General features: G+C 50.4%; 2 protein-coding genes across 8 annotated transcripts; both read left to right on the forward strand.

Moving 5' to 3' along the window:
- Positions 1-3,901: 3,901 nt before the first annotated feature.
- Positions 3,902-15,686, forward strand: E4f1 (E4F transcription factor 1). Of its 7 annotated transcripts, none has more exons than XM_076937219.1 (14): positions 3,902-4,125; positions 7,941-8,092; positions 9,752-9,863; positions 11,933-12,126; positions 12,213-12,333; positions 12,492-12,644; positions 12,742-12,908; positions 13,248-13,457; positions 13,886-13,991; positions 14,071-14,312; positions 14,503-14,701; positions 14,780-14,922; positions 14,993-15,055; positions 15,132-15,686. In XM_076937219.1, exons 1-14 carry the CDS (start codon positions 3,972-3,974, stop codon positions 15,486-15,488), a joined length of 2,373 nt encoding a protein of 790 aa, XP_076793334.1. In that variant the 5' UTR covers positions 3,902-3,971; the 3' UTR covers positions 15,489-15,686. The 7 variants fall into 7 exon arrangements, with proteins under 7 accessions (XP_076793334.1, XP_076793335.1, XP_076793333.1 ...); XM_076937220.1 differs by having other exon boundaries at positions 13,883-13,991; positions 15,112-15,298; XM_076937218.1 differs by having other exon boundaries at positions 3,903-4,125; positions 13,883-13,991.
- Positions 15,687-15,830: 144 nt separating this feature from the next.
- Positions 15,831-19,418, forward strand: Dnase1l2 (deoxyribonuclease 1 like 2). Its single transcript, XM_076937224.1, has 8 exons — positions 15,831-16,467; positions 16,675-16,833; positions 16,984-17,072; positions 17,161-17,244; positions 17,325-17,425; positions 17,681-17,793; positions 17,894-18,145; positions 18,454-19,418. The coding sequence occupies exons 2-8, from the start codon at positions 16,690-16,692 to the stop codon at positions 18,505-18,507; spliced, it is 837 nt and encodes a 278-aa protein (XP_076793339.1). The 5' UTR covers positions 15,831-16,467; positions 16,675-16,689; the 3' UTR covers positions 18,508-19,418.
- Positions 19,419-19,431: the final 13 nt, after the last annotated feature.

The following is a 19,431-nucleotide window of genomic DNA, read 5'->3' on the forward strand; positions in this document are numbered from 1 at the left end:
TCAGTATATCTTTTGAGGGAAGTATTCTAAGATTCTGGACTCATCTCTTCCCTGAAAGTTCTCAAGCCTTGGGTAAAAACAAACAACCCCAAGCCCCATACAAACCTTTAATCCTAGCACTTGGGAGGCAGAGGCAGGCATATCTCTGAGTTTGAGGCCAGCCTGGTGTACAGAGTAAGTTCTAGGACAGCCAGGGCCACACAGAAACCCTGTCTAGGGAAAATGGGGGGTGGGGGTGGAAGGAGGGTGAAAGAAAAAAAGAAAGAAATTGAGCATGTCCATGTGTGTGACAGAGAGATATAGGAGGATCACTGGGGCTACTTGCCGGCTTAGCCAGAACTGGTAAACTCCAGATACAAGGTGAAGAAGTCTAGAGGAGGTCATCTGACAGCATCCTTTCTGGCTCCCACCACTGCACACACATGTGTACATGAGCACCCCCCCACACACACACTTTTGAAAACAGAACAAAAATGGTGATAATGGATTACCTTTTAAACAAAAACTTGGCGGGCAGTGGTGGCGCACGCCTTTAATCCCAGCACTTGGGAGGCAGAGGCAGGCAGATTTCTGAGTTCAAGACCAGCATGGTCTACAGAGTGAGTTCCAGGACAGCCAGGACTACACAGAGAAACCCTGTCTTGAAAAACCAAAACCAACCAACCAACCAATCAAACAAAACAAAAAAACCCAACCAAACAAAAATAAAAGAAAAACAAAAAACAAAACCAACTTCCTTAGCTGGTAGGATAATAAATTATCTAATTTATTTTTAATTCATTTTTAGACAGAGTCCCACTAGGAAGTCTTGGCTGGCCTGGAACTCTGTGTAGCCCAGGCTTGGGGCTAGAGAGATGGCTTAGTGATTAAGAACACTGGTGGTTCTTCCAGAGGAAGAGGTGATGGTTGAATTCTAGAGCCCACATGACAGCCAACAACCTTCTGTATCTCCAGTTCTGTGAAGTAGGACACCATCTTGTGGCCATTGTGGGCACTGCATAAATGTGTATAGGCATTCTTGTAGGCAAAACACTCATACACATAAAATAAAACCTTTTGGGGCTAGAGAGTTGGCTCAGTGGTTAAGAGCACTTGTTCTCCACGGGCGGTGGTGGCTCACGCCTTTAATCCCAGCATTCGGGAGGCAGAGGCAGGCGGATTTCTGAGCTCAAGAGTTTGAGGCTAGCCTGGTCTACAGAGTGAGTTCCAGGACAGCCAGGACTACACAGAAAAACCCTGTCTCGAAAAAAACAACAAACAAACAAACAAACAAACAAACAAAAAAAGAGCACTTGTTCTTGCAAAGAGCCCATGTTTGATCCCCAGTACCCACATGCAAGCTCACCACCTTCTTGGGCATCAGGCATGCATGTGGTGTAGAATACTACACACAAAATAATAATAATAAAGTAAATTTAAATAAATAAAAATAAAATAAAGTTTTTAAAGAATGAGTTAAAAGTGTCAGTCATTCGTCTTTTACAGAAAATGTTTGCTGAGCTTTCATATGCTGTGCTAAGGTATTTGTTATTCAATTTTATCCTAATAAAATTACCAGGCTAGGCATAGTGGCTCATGCCTTTAATCCCACCACTCAAGAAGTAGAGCTGTGTGAGTCTCCTGGGATTTTGAAGCTAGCCTGTCTAAATATTTAGTATATCACCTGTATGCCTGATGCCTGGGGAGGGCAGAAGAGGGCATCAGATCCCATGGAAATAGAGTTACAGATGGTTGTTAGAGTTTATATGGGTTCTGAGGTTCAAATCCCTGTCTGGGAGAATAAAACAGAGCTCTTAACCACTGAGCCATCTCTCCAGCCCTTTAGAACTCTCTCTTTAAAGTAAAAGATAATATATCTGCCAGAAGAGGGCATCAAATATCATTGCAGGTGGTTGTGAGCCACCATGTTGTTATTGGGAATTGAACCCAGGACCTCTGGAAGAGCAGACAGTGGTTTCCTAACTACTGAGCCATCTCTCCACCTCCCCTTTAACTCTCTTAAAATCTGATTTCTTTACTAGTGTGTCAAGTGGACATGCATGCATTCATCACCTCAGTGTGGCTTGGATTGAGCCTCTATCCTTCAGGGCTTTTCATAGTTTTTATTAGTATCGTATGCTTCTGAAATCTTAAGGTTACATTTGTTTATTTTCTTACTTTGTGTGTGTGTGTGTGTGTTTAAGTGTCATGGCATGTGTGTGCAGGTCGGAGTACAGTTTGTGCGAGTTGGTTGTCTCCTTCAATCACATGGGTCTTAGGGATTGAATACAGGTCATCAAGCCTAGGAGGGAAGTGCTTTTACCTGATGAGCTGTCTGGTGACTGGAATTTTAAAACAAAAACTTACATTTTTATATGTGTGTGTGTGTGTGCGTGCATATGTGTATGGATGCTTGTTTGCCACAGGGTGCATGTGGAGTTTAGAGGCCATTTTCGTCTTTGAGTGTCCTGGGGATCAAACTCAGATTGTTAGGCTTAGTGGCAGGTGACAGCTGGCAGCTATCCCAGGAGCCCCTGAGATTGCTATCTTAAGAGGATTAATCCAGCAGAATGGTTTCAAGAAGCTACTTAAAAATAAAAATAAAAGGGACTTGGAAACGATTTAAAAATATAAAAGCAATTTATACAAGAATGTTCAGAGCAACACTATTCATTTTTTTAATTTTCTTTTTTTTATTATTTTAAGGGTTTTTGAGACAGGTTTTTTCTGTGTAGCCCTGGCTGTCCTGGAACTCACTCTGTAGACCAGGCTGGCCTCGAACTCAGAAATCCATCTGCCTCTGCCTCCCAAGTGCCGGGGCTAAAGGCATGCGCCACCACCACCCGGCAGCAATACTATTCATAATAGCCAAAATGATAGACACAAGTTGAATGTGAGGGAAATAGAATTGCATTGTTTATACAATGTAATATTTTTCAATAATTGTTTCTTCCCCCCCCTTTTGTCCTAGGCTGGCTTTAAACTCCCTATTTAGCTAAGGATGGTCTTGAGCTTCTGATTCTCTTGCCTCTACTTCCCCCAAATGCTGGAATTATGGACTTGAGATACTCAGAGTATTTTTTATTTTATTTTATTCATTTTGTGTTTGGTAGGTTAGCTGTCTACCAAACTGAGCTACAGTCAGTACAGGTTTTGATGATGAAAATGTTCTCGAACTAAATCAGGCATATTCCCAGAACCGAGTTACCGGCCACCAGGAGCTACAAAGCCAGACCTGGTCTCAAATCAACCAACGAACCAATCAGTTAACCAGTTTTGGAACTATTGGTGATGAGTGCTCGACGCTGTCAGCATACTAAATGTCACAAATGGCCATCTTTACGTATACTTTTCAAAACTTATATGAAGATTAAAAGTCTTTGGAAAGGGGCACGAGAACGATTTCCAACTGGAGTTTTTTTTCTCATACTCAGGGAATTCTGACATTGCAACCCTGGTCTGACTCCAGTATTCTATATTGGGTAGCGACCCTAAAGAGTTCAGATTCTCTGGGCAACTAAGAACACACTGGCTGTTATTCCAGAGTATCTAGGTTCAATTCTCAACACCTACATGTAACTTCATCTGTAATTCCAGTTCCAGATCAGACACAGTCTTGGGCTCCGCGGACGTCAGGCATGCACGTGGTGCACACACATGTATGCAGACAAAATATCCATACACATTTAAAAAAAAAAAAAAGAACGTGAGTTCATATTCCTTACTCTAGGGATAGTTCACCCTCCGCTAAGTCTCACCAGTTTTAACACAAGCCACGTCCACTTCCGCCCTGAAGTCGCGCTAGAAGCTCTCAAAAGAGCCAAGCTCGTCTACTGAAGCGCCAGACCACAACCCGTAGCCCCGCCCCTCTGCCTGTCCGTCAAACTCGTTCTTGTCCCGCCCCCTGCCTGTGGGACACGCAGCCTTCGGTGCGGCTCGTTGTTATGACGACATGGTCGTAAATCCGCCATCTTCCTGTGGCGCGTTGCGACATGGAGGGCGCGATGGCAGTGCGGGTGACGGCCGCTCATACGGCAGAAGCCCGGGCCGAAGCCGGGTGTGAAGCGAGCGAGGGCGGGGTTGCGGCGGCGGCGGCCTTGTCCTCCGGCGGCTTCCTTGGGCTCCCAGCGCCCTTCAGCGAGGAAGGTAACGAGGCTATAGAAGCCTGGTATGGCCGGGGTGCGGGCGGCTCTGCCCGGGCTGCGGTCTACTGTGTCGCCCGTATCCAGGCTCCTCGAGTGTCTGCAAACCCTCACAACTCTCCCAGGTTTCCCTTCGGACCGCCTCTAACCCGCTGGGCCGTGTGCAGGGACTCATAGGGAGCCCATTTCTCCAGCCCCTTGGGGTAGATCTGGCCAAACAAGCATTGCTGGCTCCTCTTCAGCACTCAACAGCCCTAGGTCCTGCGTCCCCTCTGCCACTGGGGCCTTAGCCCGGGCGGAGCTGGAGACTGGAGGCGGGGCCGCCCTGTCAGAAAGGGATTAGGGACCTGACCTGGGGAGGCGACACCGCCCCATTGAGGACCTGGGTCTTCCCTACGGGGTGGAGCAACGATTCCAGGAATGTACGGAACACCACCCTCCTCTATCCGACTCTTACCATTCCTTAAACCAACCTCGAAAAGCGAACTATTATTACTACTCCTCACTTCAGAGACGGAGATAATTGAGGTTCAAGGGTTGTAAAGTTGTTTGATCGTCCATCTGCTTCCTGTCAAGGATCAGATTGGAGCCGGGGCTGTAACTCCTCTCCTAAACCCTTTAATTTTTTCTGGGAGGATGGGAAAGAGTTAAAATCGTGTTTGTATGCCGAGGGCTGTGTTGGGTACACTAAGGACTACTTCTCTAGGTACTGATATCTTTCAGAGATGGTTTGGATATATCCTGTGCCTTAGTTCCACAGAGCTGTAGGTTTGATCAGACAGGAAGTGGTTTGGCAAGTATTATTGGTATATTGCTGCTCTTTGTCACGAAAGGATTCAGTCCCACATTAATTTTTTTTTCTCCCTTATTTCAGCTTGGAGAGAGTCAGTTACAACCTCAGGGATCTCTTTGGGGTTTCTGATTTTTTTTTTTTTTTTCCAGAGCTGAGGACTGAACTCAGGGCCTTGCGCTTGTTAGGCAAGCACTCTACCACTGAGCTAAATCCCCAACTGCTGAGTTTTTTTTTTTTTTTTTTTTTTTTTTTTTAAAGACAGGTTCTCACTGAGTAGATTTGGCTGGCCTTGAACTCACAGAGATCTTCCTACCTCAGTCTCCCCATTGCTGGGATAAAGGCATGTGCTTGTAGATTTTTGGGTTTACTTGTGACAGTGGTTCTCAACCTTCCTAATGCTTCCATCCATTAGTATAGTTCCTCATGTTGTGGAATCCCCAACCAGAAAATTGTTTTTGTTGCTACTTCATACCTGCAAGTTTGCTACTGTTATGAATTGTTACCTGATAGCGACAGCAAGGGGTCGGGACCCACCTCTTGAGAAGCACTGGTTTATGGTCTTTTTCTAAGTGTGAAATGGGATAGGTGTGTGCTTTTCTGGGTCAGGGGCTCTTCCAGTATCAACATCTTGGTGCTGAGTCAGACTCTAAATGAGTGGGCTGGGAGGGTTAAGGCACTTCAGTGCTTGGTTTGTGAGTGTGAGCCAGTGGAGGGCACCACCCTCTTTCAGGTGGCCTATAGGCCAGTCATAGCTTGGGTTTGGCCTTTTCTTTGATCACTAATTTGTTATTGACTTCTCCTTGTTCCAAGTTGGGTTTGACTTTGATGTAGGACTGAGTGTAAGACAGTGGAAACTGGCAAACTGTTTTGGAAGCTGAGTCTGGCTGGCTCAGCTCAATGCTTAGTAATCTCTCTTGGATGGACTAAGTCATCCCTTTCCCCAGGGTGCTGGCATGATTTGGTTAAATTCTTAAGTGCTGAGCTGGAAGGATGGCTCAATGGTTAAGAGTACTTGTTGCAGCTGGGCTATGGTGGCACATGCCTTTAATCCCAGCACTTAGGAGGCAGAGGCAAGCGGATTTCTGAGTTTGTGGCAAGTTTGGTCTACAGAATGAGTTCCAGAACAGCCAGGGCTAGCCGGGCGTGGTGGCGCATGCCTTTAATCCCAGCACTTGGGAGGCAGAGATAGGCGGATTTCTGAGTTTGAGGCCAGCCTGGTATACAGAGTGAGAAAAAAACTTGTCTCTAAAAAGAGTACTTGTTGCTCTTACAGAGGACCTGGGTTCAACTCCTAGCACTTACACAGTAGCTAATAAACATTTGTAACTCCAATTCCAGGCGATCTAATTGCTCTTACAGAGGACCTGGGTTCAATTCCTAGCACTTACACAGTAGCTAATAAACATTTGTAACTCCAATTCCAGGCGATCTGATGCCTTCTTGTCTCTGTGGGCACCAGCCACACATACAGTGCACTGTATATATGCATATGTATATATGCAGTATATATGCAGGCAAAACACGCACACATCAAGTAAAAATAGACAAATCTTAAAAGCAAAAAGGGGGGAGGGGGCAGGGGGCAGGAGTGGTGGTGCACACCAGCACTAGGGAGGCAGAGGCAGAGGTGGGTGAATCTCTGAGTTCAAACCATCCTGGTTCTAAATAGTGAGTTATAGGACAGCTGTGGCCATGTAGAGAGACCCTGTCAAAAAAGCAAAACAAAAATGCGAAAGAAAACCAGTTGATTTTTTTTTTCATAATTTAATTTAATTTTATTTCATGTATATTGGTGTCAGATCCCTTGGAACTGAGGTTACAGACAGTTATGATCTGCCATGTGGGTGCTAGGGATTGAACCTGGGTCCTCTGGAAGAGCAGCCAGTGCTCTTAACCACTCACTCCAGCTCCCCAAAACAATTTTTTTTTTTTTTGTTTTTTGTTTTTTGTTTTTTGTTTTTTTCGAGACAGGGTTTCTCTGTGTAGCCCTGGCTGTCCTGGAACTCACTCTGTAGACCAGCCTGGCCTCGAACTCAGAAATCTGCCTGCCTCTGCCTCCCAAATGCTAGGATTAAAGGCGTGTGCCACCACTGCCCGGCCCCAAAACAATTCTTATGTAGTCATTATATATTCGGGGCAGTGTATGTGGCATGTGTAACTGCTCTGGACTGTTTTGTCCCTGGAGTAAACTCTGGAGCAGGATGCTACCCAATGGGGACAGTGTAGCATCAGAAGAAAGGAAGGGGCAGGATATGGGTGTGTCCAGTGGTAAAATGTTTGCTTAGCATGTTCAAAGCTCATTTACAGCACCATATGCACACATATACAAAATAGTAAGATTGGTCAGAGTGAGGGCTTCTGCTGTTTATTCTGTGTTTTTAAAAAGCTGGCCTATTAGCCAGTGCTTTGTGGCTGTCAACCTTCTAAAAGTCCCTGCTGTGCACCAGATAGACTAATTAGCCTACTTTATTCTTCTCAAGATGTGGACATAATTTCAGGATGGCAAGTGAGATGCTTATACATTCAATCACCAGCAGTCCTAAAATATTTTTAAATTCTGGGGATCCAAACTCAGAGGTCTTATGCATACTAAGCAAGTGCTCTACCATTGAGCTACATCCCCAGCTCCCCAGTAATCTTAAATTTGTGTTCTCTGCTGTTTTGAAGCTTGCTTGGGTGAGTTCCTATGCCTCCCAGCCTCTCCCTCCCTGGGCTAGGGGGAGGGGTGCTTTAGACACAGTTTCATTGTGCCCTTGCAGGATAAATGTGTGGTCAGTGTAACCCTGTAGGGAATGCTGGTCTCTTTGGGAGGCCTTGCTTCTGCAGACCTCTAAAGGATGGGATTAGACCCTAGACTCCCCCAGCCTTGGATGTACTCCTCCAGTGTGTTCCCACCAGCTCCTGGGTGAGCAGGCATACCAACTCTGGTTGAAGGCCATCCTTGGGTATCTCTTGTCTCAGCCTTGAAGGGAAGCTGGATGAGGGCCTGATTGCCCCTGGGTCCCTTGACGTCAATCTTATTGCAGATGAAGATGATGTGCACAGATGTGGCCGATGCCAAGTGGAATTCACTGCCTTGGAGGACTTTGTCCAGCACAAGATCCAGAAGACCTGCCATCGGGCCCCTCAAGAGGCCCTGCCCACCACCCCTGCTGCCACTGCGCTGCTGGGCCAGGAGGTGAGCCTGTACTAGCTGCTACCATCCTCACTCCTCTGGTTTGGCTCATTTGTGAAACAGTGTTTTGAGGAGCCTGTACAACTGGTTAATGACATATGCATGGGTGTGAGTGAAGGAAGACCAGGCTGTACTAGTAAGAGGGTAGTGATGCTTTACATGGCCTGGGGTAACTCAGCCTCTCAGCAGCCTACATAGTTGTGTGTGTGTGTGTGTGTGTGTGTGTGTGTTTTCATGAAAACTTTTGTCTTTTTTCTTATCTCCTGTCCTATACATATGGTTCCCAGAGATCTCTTGAAGTAGGCCCTACTGGGTTCTGGTACTTATGGAAAGATGTGCCACTTGATTGGATCCCAGTGGTGTGTTTGGAGATATACTCACTGTCTTACTAAATTAGACAGCATCCCTCTGAGATGGATGCTCTCTCATCAGTCTTATTGGGTAGAATTAAGAAGAGGCTGTGGCCAGGCCTTGTAGTATAGGTCTGTGATTCGAGCTATAGAGGAGACAGAGGCAGAAGGATTTCAAGTTGAAGGCCAGCTTGGGCTACAGTGTAAGTTTGAGGCTATCTTACACAGCTTAGGTTCAAAGTAACAATTTAAAGAAGGCTGGAGAGATGGCTCAGTGGTTAAGAGCACTGGCTGCTCTTACAGAGAACTCAGGCTCACTCTCAGCACTTGTGTGGTCGCTCACAGCCATCTGTTACTCCAGCTGTGTGGATTCTCTTGCCCTCTTTCTGGCCTTTGTGGGTCCTAGGCATACATGTGGTATACATACATACATACATACATACATACACACATAGACACACACAAGCAAAACACTCATATGTAAAATAAAAATAAATACATCTTTTCTATTTTTACAAATGAAAAGCGGCCTAGGAATATGGCTGTATAGTAGAATGTTTCTTTAATCTGCACAAGCCTACAGGTTCAGTCTCTACTACCCTTGCTCCAAGAGAAGGGAGCTTCCAGGACCATGATTCTTCTCAACCTGTGGGTTGGGTCTCTTTTTGAGTTGTCAAACAACGCTTTCACGGGGGTCACCCAAGACCATCAGAAAGCACAAATATTTACATTACAATTCTTAACAGTAGTAAGATTCCAGTTATATTTATGGTGGGGTCACCACGCCCTGAGGAACTGTTATAGGGTGTGGCATCAGGAAGGCTGGGGACCTTTGCTAGGAAATGTCAGTGGTCTCAGGCTCTGAGGAGGAGTCGTACAGACGTCAGTAGAGAAGCATTAACTCTCTAATTCTGTCTTTATTACTTGTCCCCTCACTGAGTGCCTTCCTGGATGGTATGTTCCACAGCCATGGGGTCTTTTCTTCTGACCATCTGGCTGGGGTAGTGGGGCCGGGGCATTCCTGCAGCTAGCCCATCTTGGTGCCTGTTACGGCCCCTCACTATTTATGCTCTCTGATCCGTGTCCAGGCCATGGTGGTCAGAGGTGTTAGACTGATGGGGCTGACCCTGACTCTGGGGCAAGGCTGTGAGTCAGGCTTAGAGCCGTGCTCCTTCAGGAGCCCACTGACAGCCTTCCTGTAAGACAGACTGGACTAGAAGGAAGTCCCCTTCTAGCACAGAGGGAACCAAGATTCTTCTCTGAATTCTGGAACCCACAGGTGCATCTCATCTGTTTGTGACCGCATTGACAGGTGGTGCCAACAGCAGCAGAGGGAGGTCCAGAGGAACCCATCACTGTGGCCCACATCGTGGTGGAGGCCACCTCTCTGGCAGAAGACATCAACCATGCTCCTGACCTTGTTGGTAAGCCAGCTGGCCATGGGTCGCCCTCAGTTCTGAGGGATTGCTTGATGGCTGGTTATAATCAGGGCTGGAGGGTCTCCACTGCTCACATCCTTCGCTCTCCACAGAGTGGCAGAGCCCGAGCCTTGTGTGAGCCTTCCCCTAGGCAGTCCTTCAGGAGGAGGATCAGTAGCCACTATGCTCTTTTAGGAAGGGGATCCCAGGACGCTTCTTTCTGCCCAGAGTACCTGGAGGCATTTGGGAATCTTGGGGGTGTGCGTCACCATGAACTTGTCTCTCTCGTGTGCATTTACAGGCCATCTCTGTCCTGGTCCTCCTTAGCATCTTCTGTACTTCTCTGCCACCCGATCCTTCCTTCCTGTCCCTCTGCTTGTTACACTGGCATGAGGATTGGTGCCCTGGTTCTTGTTAGGCTTTTACGAGCATATAATTCGGAGCCTCTTTGATGGCTGATGCTTTCAATTGAAGTGCTCCCTGACTGCAGTGGAAATGGGCCATTGAGAGGCCTGCGTTGGGTCAAGTGCTCATTAATTGGAGACTACGCTGAGGAGGCAGGGAGCATTCAGAGGACATTCTGGGCTTGGACAGGTGGAGGGAATCAGAGACTAAGTTCAGGAAAGGGATGAGTGTTGAAAAGCCATTGAAGGATAATGGTTGTTAGGATATGCTCAGTGCTCCGCTGGGACCACGGCAGCTGGCTGGGTGGGCAGGTGGGCAGGAAGGGATTGACACAGGCTAGAATTTGACCTGGAGAAGCTCTGGCTCAGCTGGGGCAGGAAGCCAGCCTTGGGAAGAGGGCTTCTGAGAGTGACCTTTCCCTTGGTGGCACCTGCACACTGGTCTGAGTTTCCACTGCCTTTCTCAATGTTTCTGCAACAGGGAGACTCATCCCTCGCCACTCAGACTTAGGAATGTTGTCACATGGGGGTGGGGCCCTGGCACATAGTTTAGTTTCTGTGGTGGGTGGTGGTGTTTGGGAAAACAAGTTCACTGGGTTCTGATGTAGAACCAGGCTCTACCAGCTGGGTCCTTTCCCACCCATTCCCAATCTCCAGGAGTTTTAACCTTAACACAGCATTCCCCTCTTCAGGGACCCTCTGCTTCTGTACTCTCTGCAGATATCCCCAGGGGAGGAGACCCAGGGATCACCAGCATTTCTGATGGCCCGGGTAAAGAAAAGGCAGTGAGGGAGCGGGCCAGCCAGCGGGGCTTCGTGGGTGGGTGAGAGCCAGCCCTAGGCTGTCTCACCCTGTCTAATACAAAGGAATTTCCTCTTGGGCTGGTGCACTTGTGTTCCTCACCCACCAGGTCTGTCTTTTGGGAAGGGACTTTTGGAGCACTGGGCTGGAGCTTGGGCGAGAGATGTCCTTAGTTGTTTCTGAGTCATGGTGCTCACTCACTGTGTTTTGAGAGAATGGCCTGTCAAAACACAGCCGGCAGCATGGAGAGGCGTCTAAGAGGCAGTTGTGCAGCTCCTTCCCACTCATCCCTTTGAGTAGAAAACGTCAAGTGTGTTTGCAGTATGGCTCCTCCGCATCCCCCAGGAAGTGCAGAATCCTGACATTCTGTTCTCTAGCCATCTCAGTGTCTAGTTTCTCCAGTCAGTTCTGCACATGGCTAGGCCTGCCTGTCTACCCACTGGCAGTCAAGGCCAACAGACAGCTCCCAGAACTCTCTCCTTTATATTGATGGAACCGGGACCATCCAGCAGAAAAAAAAATGCAGGGAGCTGAACTAGGATCTCCACTCCCTATTTACCTGTTGTAGGACCGACCTCCTGTATCTCTTGGCTTAGGGGTGGGATGTCTCCTCATGGAGAGTGTCCACATTGGGCACAGTCTAGGGGCTCTGAGCTTCAGGCAGTGCTACTGAGTTGGAGGTGGTCTGTCTATCACATTAGGTTGCCTGTAATGGTTGCTGCATGGATTTCCCTCAGTGAGGATTGGATCCAGGTTCTAAGCCCTAGGACCGGGGAGGTTCTATGGCTTCTAGTGGACTCCTGTGGAGGGATCCCTATGGGCAGGGCTGTGATAGGTCTTGAGGCTTATGTTAATTTGCCTCTCCCTCAGGAAGTGGGCACATCAAAGAGGTCATTGTGGCTGCTGAGGCAGAGCCAGGGGATGGCGAGATGGCAGAGGCTCCAGGCAGTCCTAACCCTCAGGAACTTGGGCTTATTGGGGAGGGCGAGCAGGCCCAAGTCAAGCTGCTGGTGAACAAGGAAGGCCGCTACGTGTGCATGCTATGTCACAAGACCTTCAAAACGGTGAGCCCCTGGGGCCAAGGGCTCACTGGCTCCCCTGCCTGTTCTCTCCACTGAAGTGCCTTGAGGCTTACTGACCCTCCCCACAGGGCAGCATCCTCAAGGCCCACATGGTAACACACAGCAGCCGCAAGGAGCACGAGTGCAAGCTCTGTGGGGCCTCCTTTCGGACCAAGGGCTCTCTCATCCGGCACCACCGACGGCACACTGGTATGTCAGGTGGGGGTTAGAGCCACACTATGTAACCTGCTGGTTGCCTCTAGGGGACCCTTCAGCTTGCCTGCATCCTTCTAAATGAAAAGACCTGGTGTATCCTCAACACAGGACATTGCCCATCTCCCACTGGGGGCTGACTGTTCTCTCTACAGATGAGCGCCCCTACAAATGTGCCAAGTGTGGAAAGAGCTTCCGAGAGTCAGGCGCGCTGACTCGGCACCTCAAATCTCTCACTCCGTGCACAGAAAAGATCCGCTTCAGCATAAGCAAGGACACAGCTGTGGACAAAGAGCAAGTGCCTGCAGGTCAGCTGGGGAGGCTGCCTGCCCGAGTTCCTGGGACTGGGGTTCCCAAATTGGCGGCCAGGTTCTTCAAGGACTCATTGTGAACTCTGCCTTAAAGGGTCCAGTGCCTCCACTGTGGGGACCGTGACATCATCAGTGTCAGGAGAGCCCATGGAGACATCACCTGTGATTCACCTGGTGACAGATGCCAAGGGCACTGTCATCCACGAAGTCCATGTGCAGATGCAGGAGCTTCCCCTGGGCATGAAAGCCCTGACCCCAGAGGTAGGTGCTGCTTCTGCGCTTCGATCACAGTGCCAGCTTGTGTTCAGATCCTGCCTTCAGCAGGAGCAGGACAAACAAGGTTACCTCCGCCCCCACTCCAAGAAAGCAAGAACTTAGTAGATGGCAGGTCAAGGCAGGGAAGCAGCAAGGGAGTGTGAGTTCAAGTCTAGGGAGAGCGGGGTGGAATTTAATGAGAACAAAGGCAGCTGGCTGTGCAGCCTGGGGCTCCAAAGATGGGCCTGTCAGGAGTCTGCCATGTGTGGTGAGGAGGGATGGGTGCCTTGTGCTGGGCTGCCTGGCTGCCTCCCTCCTTCCTTCTCCCCTCTACCTCCCTTACAGTCCCCGGACTCGGAGGAGCTGCCCTGTTCCAGTGAGAGCAGCCGTGAGAACCTGCTGCATCAGGCCATGCAGAATTCTGGCATCGTCCTTGAGAGGGTTGCTGGGGAGGAGAGTACTCTGGAACCAGCCCCTCCCTCTGGGTCCAGTCCCCAGTCCCTGGGAGATGGACCCCCAGAATTGCCACTGCTGGAGGTGGAGCAGATAGAGACAGTAGGTTTCTGTTCCTGGCATGCTCCTTCTGATGGGGATGACCCAATCTCTGCCTCTCATGCAGGGTGGGGTGGGGTGGGGTGGGGGGCGATGGAGGTGAGGGGCTGCTAGCTGCCTCATTCATTTTTATTTAGGTTTTCTAATGTCTTTTGAGAAACCATCTAGTGTAATCCGGGTTGCCTCAAATTTACGGTGTAGCCAGTGTTGGCTTCAGTTCTTGGTTCCCTTGCTTCTACTGTGTGCTGGAATTACAGGCATGCACCACTGTGCCTGGCTTGATAAGTAGTGTTGCATTATGCTTAACTGTTCGCTAGACTGTTAACTTCCTTACCTAAGGCCCGGAGGGAAGGGGGCTGGCTCTGGTTTTTGGTACCATTGACATACAGCTTACAGTAGGTACTAGAGGTTGGTCTGTGGTCTCCCAGCAGGTGGCCAGTGAGGCCACCACTGTGCCCAGGACCCACCCGTGCCCTCAGTGCAGTGAGACTTTCCCAACAGCAGCCACCCTGGAGGCCCACAAGAGAGGTCATCTAGGTGAGTAGCAGGAGGTGAGGGGCCATGGGTAGGGTGGGCTGTGGGCTGGCAGCTGCTGGGCTTATGGGTGGTAAAAAAGCCCTGACATTGGGTATGGCTTCAGGGCCGAGGCCATTCACCTGCACACAGTGTGGCAAGGACTTCCCCAAAGCCTACCTGCTCAAGAAGCACCAGGAGGTGCATGTGCACGAGCGCCGCTTCCGTTGTGGAGACTGTGGGAAGCTCTATAAGACCATTGCTCATGTGCGGGGCCACCGACGTGTCCACTCAGACGAGAGGCCTTTCCCTTGTCCTCAGTGTGGCAAGCGTTATAAAACCAAGGTAGGCCTTTGGTCTTGAGATCCTTATACCTAAACCCAGCCTCCATTGTCTAACTGGGGTCTGGTTGTGCCCAGTTCCCCACATTCTCCTCCTAGCTTAGCCTGGTCTGCTCACTCTCAGCCTCTCAGACCTGGGGTAGGGATATTGGGGAGATGGTGGAGAACAGTCTGTCACAGAAAGGTCTCCCTAGAATGCCCAGCAAGTGCATTTCCGGACACATCTGGAAGAAAAGCCCCACGTGTGCCAGTTCTGCAGCCGAGGCTTCCGGGAGAAGGGCTCTCTGGTGCGGCATGTGAGGCACCACACAGGCGAGAAACCTTTCAAGTGCTACAAGTGTGGCCGTGGCTTCGCGGAGCATGGCACACTCAACCGGCACCTGCGCACTAAAGGTCTGGGCCACACATGGCAGAAGAGGGTGAGGGTTGGGGTCAACAGGCCCAGACTGAGCTCAGTGTCCCTGTTGGCAGGGGGCTGCCTGCTGGAAGTGGAGGAGTTGCTGGTATCTGAGGAGAGCCCCTCTGCGGCTGCCACCGTGCTTGCAGAAGATCCCCACACCGTGCTGGTGGAGTTCTCCTCCATGGTAGCTGATACCCAAGAGTACATAATTGAGGTAGGTATAGAGCTGGTGGGGCAGGTTTGGACTTGGGACAGCCCATGATGACCTCCAATCAACTGTCCAGGCTACTGCAGATGACACAGAGACCAGTGAAGCCACCGAGATCATTGAGGGCGCCCAGACAGAGGTAAGGGTCTGGGGGAGGAGTGGGCGCATCATCGGGCTATGAGCAGCCTCCCTCAGGCTGAACATGGTCTCTGCAGGTGGACAGTCACATCATGAAGGTGGTACAACAGATCGTGCACCAGGCTGGTGCTGGGCACCAGATCATCGTGCAGAATGTCACCATGGACCAGGAGGCAGCACTGGGCTCCCAGGCAGCTGCGGCGGACACAATCACCATCGCCACTCCTGAGAGTCTGACCGAGCAAGTGGCCATGACGCTGGCTTCAGCAATCAGTGAGGGCACTGTGCTCACAGCACGGGCAGGTCCAGACAGTACTGAACAGGCCACCGTGACAATGGTGTCATCAGAGGACATAGAGATCCTTGAGCATGGAGGAGAGCTGGTCATTGCGTCACCAGAGGGCCAGCTTGAGGTGCAGACAGTCATTGTATAGTTTGAGGGCCTCTGCTATGGAGGAGCGAGGTCCCCGCGTGTCTGCCCGCACCCGCCTGGTCAGAAGAGCGGACCCCGAGTGTCTGCCTGCACCCACCTGGTCAGAAGACATTCAAGTTCAGGCAGCCAAAGGAGAGAGAGAGTGAACACACAGTTTGTTTCTTTTTTTGCTTTACAATAAAACATAAAAAACCCTGCAGCTTGTTGTGTTGAGGTAGAGGCAGCCTCTGGGGCTGGCACAGCTGCCTTCATAGGTATATCCTCTGGATACACTTGCCTGCTCAGGCCACCCTCTAGCCACATACTTGGCTTCCAGCCCTGGTGGCGCCTCAAGGCGCGTGGGTGTCTCTGGCATGTTGACAGACAGCCTCCTACCCTACCTAGCTGGATCTGTGACTCCACTTTTCACAAGCCTGCTAGGGTGTGAGGTGTTCTTTTCAGCTTCCAAATCTGGGACTGCCAGGGGTTATGGGGTTGGTCTAGAGACCTAGGACCTTGGATCGGCCTGAGTAGCTGATGCTTTCCTCTGTGATGGGCAAGTGTTGGAGAAGCAGCAGATGGCAGAGCAGGCTAGGGCTGGTCTTTGTTGATTTCTCAGCCTGTTTCCCTGAGGGAATACCGCTCAAGGAAGAGTGAGAAGTTGGCCACTGCATGGCTGTCCAGCATAGTGTTGAGGTGGCTAGGGCCTTTTGCCCTGATTCTCAGTTAATGGAAGTGGCTTAGTATATGCTCTGTCCCTTGTCCTCTTGCGTCTCTGGAATGGGAGCCAGTTCTGGAAGCCACTCCATGGAAGGGGTGGTTCCCATTGTAGCCCAGCCCCTTCCTGGTCCAGGGCCTCAAATACCTGAGTGCTTTGAAATCAGAGCTATTGTAAGTCCACGGCTGCAGTTCATCTTGAGCCATATTAGGCCCTCAGTCTGGACTGAATCTCACTAACTTGGGACCTTTGAGTTTTTGATACCACTTTATTCCCAACCCAGGTAAGTCCAAAGGGCTGGGCTGGGCTGGGCTGAAGGCTGCATGGGATAGAATCTCTCCATCCTTGCAATGACATCACTGCTCCTATACATGGGAGAGACAAGGGAGTGTGTGGATGCAGGCTAATCCTGGGTGCCAGATCTAGATGTTTACAGACATGCGATGACCTGGTATGGGTTGGTGCTATTCAGGGACATTCCTGTCTCCAGGTTTTCTGCTTTGCCATGGGTTGGCCCTGGGCCCCGCTGACAGCAGTTTGGGCACTGGGGATCATGGGGACCACAGCACTACGCATTGGAGCCTTCAATGTTCAGAGCTTTGGAGATAACAAAGTGTCAGATCCAGACTGTGGCAGTGTCATAGCACAGGTGAGGCCCAGTGGGATGGGGCTGGGAACAATGGAGGGTGAATGGGAGACGTAGGGTTTGGGAAGTGGGGAGCAGATGGGGACCAGGAGCTAGGCTCTGGGCAATTAGGCTGATTGGTGGGTTCAATGCATCTGTGGGTTCTTCCTTCAGATCTTGGCTGGCTATGACATCACCCTGGTGCAAGAGGTGCGAGACCCAGACCTAAGTGCAGTGTCCTTGCTCATGGAGCAAATTAACAGGTGTGGCAGGGCTGGGCACCATAACTCCAGCCAAAATCACAAGCTTGGTTTGGTGCCTTGACCCAGGGACTGGCGTATCTCTCCACAGAGTATCCAAGCACGAGTACAGTTTTGTGAGCAGCAAGCCACTTGGACGTGACCAGTACAAGGAAATGTATCTGTTTGTCTACAGGTGAGAGGCAGGCTGCAGGGAAGGGATACAGGGGCAGAGGTGACCAGCTCCATAGACACCTTGTTCTCTGCTGCTCCCAGGAAAGATGTAGTGTCAGTGGTGAGCACGTACCAGTACCCAGACCCAGAGGATGCTTTCAGCCGGGAGCCTTTTGTGGTCAAATTCTCAGTTCCTAGCTGTGGTGAGCTGATAATACTGCTGCCCCCTCCCAGACAGACAGACCGACCTCTTCCAGGCTTTCCTTGACTTCCTTTTTTTTTTTTTTTTTCGAGACAGGGTTTCTCTGTATAGCCCTGGCTGTCCTGGAATTCACTCTGTAGACCAGGCTGGCCTCGAACTCAGAAATCTGCCTGCCTCTGCCTCCCAAGTTCTGGGATTAAAGGCGTGCGCCACCACCGCCTGGCTTCCTTGACTTCCTTATCCTCACCTTCCACAGCCGCCAAGGAGCTAGTGCTGATCCCCCTTCACGCAGCACCAAAGCAGGCAGTGGCCGAGATCGATGCCCTCTACGATGTGTACCTTGATGTGATTGACAAGTGGAACACCGATGTAGGCAACCCCTCCCCAATTCATGTCCCAGATCACAAGTATTCTCAGAGGTCTGGACCACTGAGCGCCGCTAAGATGTGCCTGCTGTGCTTGCCTGCAGGACATGCTGTTTCTGGGTGACTTTAATGCTGATTGCAAGTACGTGAAGGAACATGACTGGCCATCAATCCGCCTTCGCAGTAGCGAGGTGTTTAAGTGGCTCATCCCAGACAGTGCAGACACCACAGTGGGCAACTCAGACTGTGCCTATGACCGGATTGTAGTGAGTGGCGCCCACCTGCGCAGGAGCCTGAAGCCCCAGTCAGCCTCAGTTCACAACTTCCAGGAGGAATTTGACCTAGATCAGACCCAGGTGAGTGTGGATAGGGCTTCAGCAGACACACTAGCCAACTCCCTCACAGAAATGCTCACTTGATGGGAGTTTACGCTGCTGCTCGCTCTAGCAAAAGCAATTATAGCTAAGGATCCTTAGAATGTCAAGCCCCCAGGAAGGAACTGTTGGCACATTTCTGTTCTCTGCCATACCACATGGAGGCAGTATGAGGTCCAAGGGTGGCTACCAGGCCTTCACTGCCTCCTTGGGTGGTGGGGGGAGGGGGGGGCTGGAGCTAGAGGACACGCTGCCCTGCGGAACTGCTGAGACTCTCCCTCTCCTTCCAGGCTCTCGCCATCAGCGACCATTTTCCTGTGGAAGTGACTTTCAAGCATCACTGACAGCCAAGGCCTCAGGATATGCCACCTGTGAAATACTACCTCAAGGGATGGCACCATAGTGAATTCAGGGTGGCAGGCCAACCACCTACTAAGGATACAGGGTAGGACCAGCTGGTGTGGACAATGGCTATGAACACATTACAGGATTCCTCAAGGCTCCTGTTTGCTCATCTGCAAGGTGGACTAACATCACCTACCTCATTGGGCTGCTGTGAGGAGAACCCAGGGAGGGCACCAGAGCATCGCGAGCACATACCTGCCTAATAAACAAGCCGCTCTTGGCCAGGACTACCCCAGGTTGGATGAGGCCTCTGCACCTAGGCTGCAGAGCTTGGTCTTAATGCCCAGGAGGTCTGTTTCTGTTGCTCTCAGGAGTGGATGGTTAGCTTGTTCCCTTCCCAGCCTGGAGCTCCTCTACAGCACACCAGCTCCCTATTCTTATTTCCTTTGTGCAAACTTCAAATGCTTCCATGAACCATCCCTTGGCAGCTCAGGTGGAAATGCCTTTCTGGACCCTGCTGGATTTGGGAGCAGGCCCATGATCATTCTGCCCTGGTGGAGCACTGCCAGAGGCAAAGGAGGCTACACCTACCCCGGAAGTGAGCTCTTCTGGCACCTTCTGAAAAGGAACCCACAGCAAAAGCAACTGCCTGGCACCAAGTCCTGCCCAGCCTGCACTCTGCTTAGGTTGAGCCGTTCAAAGGTGCCTCATGGAGTATCTTGGGCTGGGCGAGGCCTCGGGAGGGTGGAGATTTTACGCTCAGTAGGCCATCGCTTTAGAAGCTCTGGAAGCACAAGGCTCTCATGAGGTTTCTGGTTGTTAAAACTTGTCATCTTTATGTGTGTGTGTGAGTGTGTGCGAGCTATTATGGAGGCCCAAGGTCAATAAAACCTCTAGTGAGATTGGAGAACAGGCATGAATTA

This window comes from Arvicanthis niloticus, chromosome 6 (assembly GCF_011762505.2).
Source record: "Arvicanthis niloticus isolate mArvNil1 chromosome 6, mArvNil1.pat.X, whole genome shotgun sequence".
Classification (NCBI taxonomy): domain Eukaryota; kingdom Metazoa; phylum Chordata; class Mammalia; order Rodentia; family Muridae; genus Arvicanthis; species Arvicanthis niloticus.

What these genes read in the sequence shown, in the direction of transcription:
- E4f1 (XM_076937218.1), top strand. Translation starts at nt 3,972, where the DNA reads ATGGAGGGCGCGATGGCAGTGCGGGTGACGGCCGCTCATACGGCAGAA. An exon ending in AGCGCCCTTCAGCGAGGAAG is followed by an intron (nt 4,126 to 7,940) that starts GTAACGAGGCTA and finishes ATCTTATTGCAG; the next exon opens with ATGAAGATGATGTGCACAGA. An exon ending in CCACAAGAGAGGTCATCTAG is followed by an intron (nt 13,992 to 14,070) that starts GTGAGTAGCAGG and finishes GTGGTAAAAAAG; the next exon opens with CCCTGACATTGGGTATGGCT.
- Dnase1l2 (XM_076937224.1), top strand. Translation starts at nt 16,690, where the DNA reads ATGGGTTGGCCCTGGGCCCCGCTGACAGCAGTTTGGGCACTGGGGATC. An exon ending in CTCATGGAGCAAATTAACAG is followed by an intron (nt 17,073 to 17,160) that starts GTGTGGCAGGGC and finishes ATCTCTCCACAG; the next exon opens with AGTATCCAAGCACGAGTACA. An exon ending in ATTCTCAGTTCCTAGCTGTG is followed by an intron (nt 17,426 to 17,680) that starts GTGAGCTGATAA and finishes CACCTTCCACAG; the next exon opens with CCGCCAAGGAGCTAGTGCTG.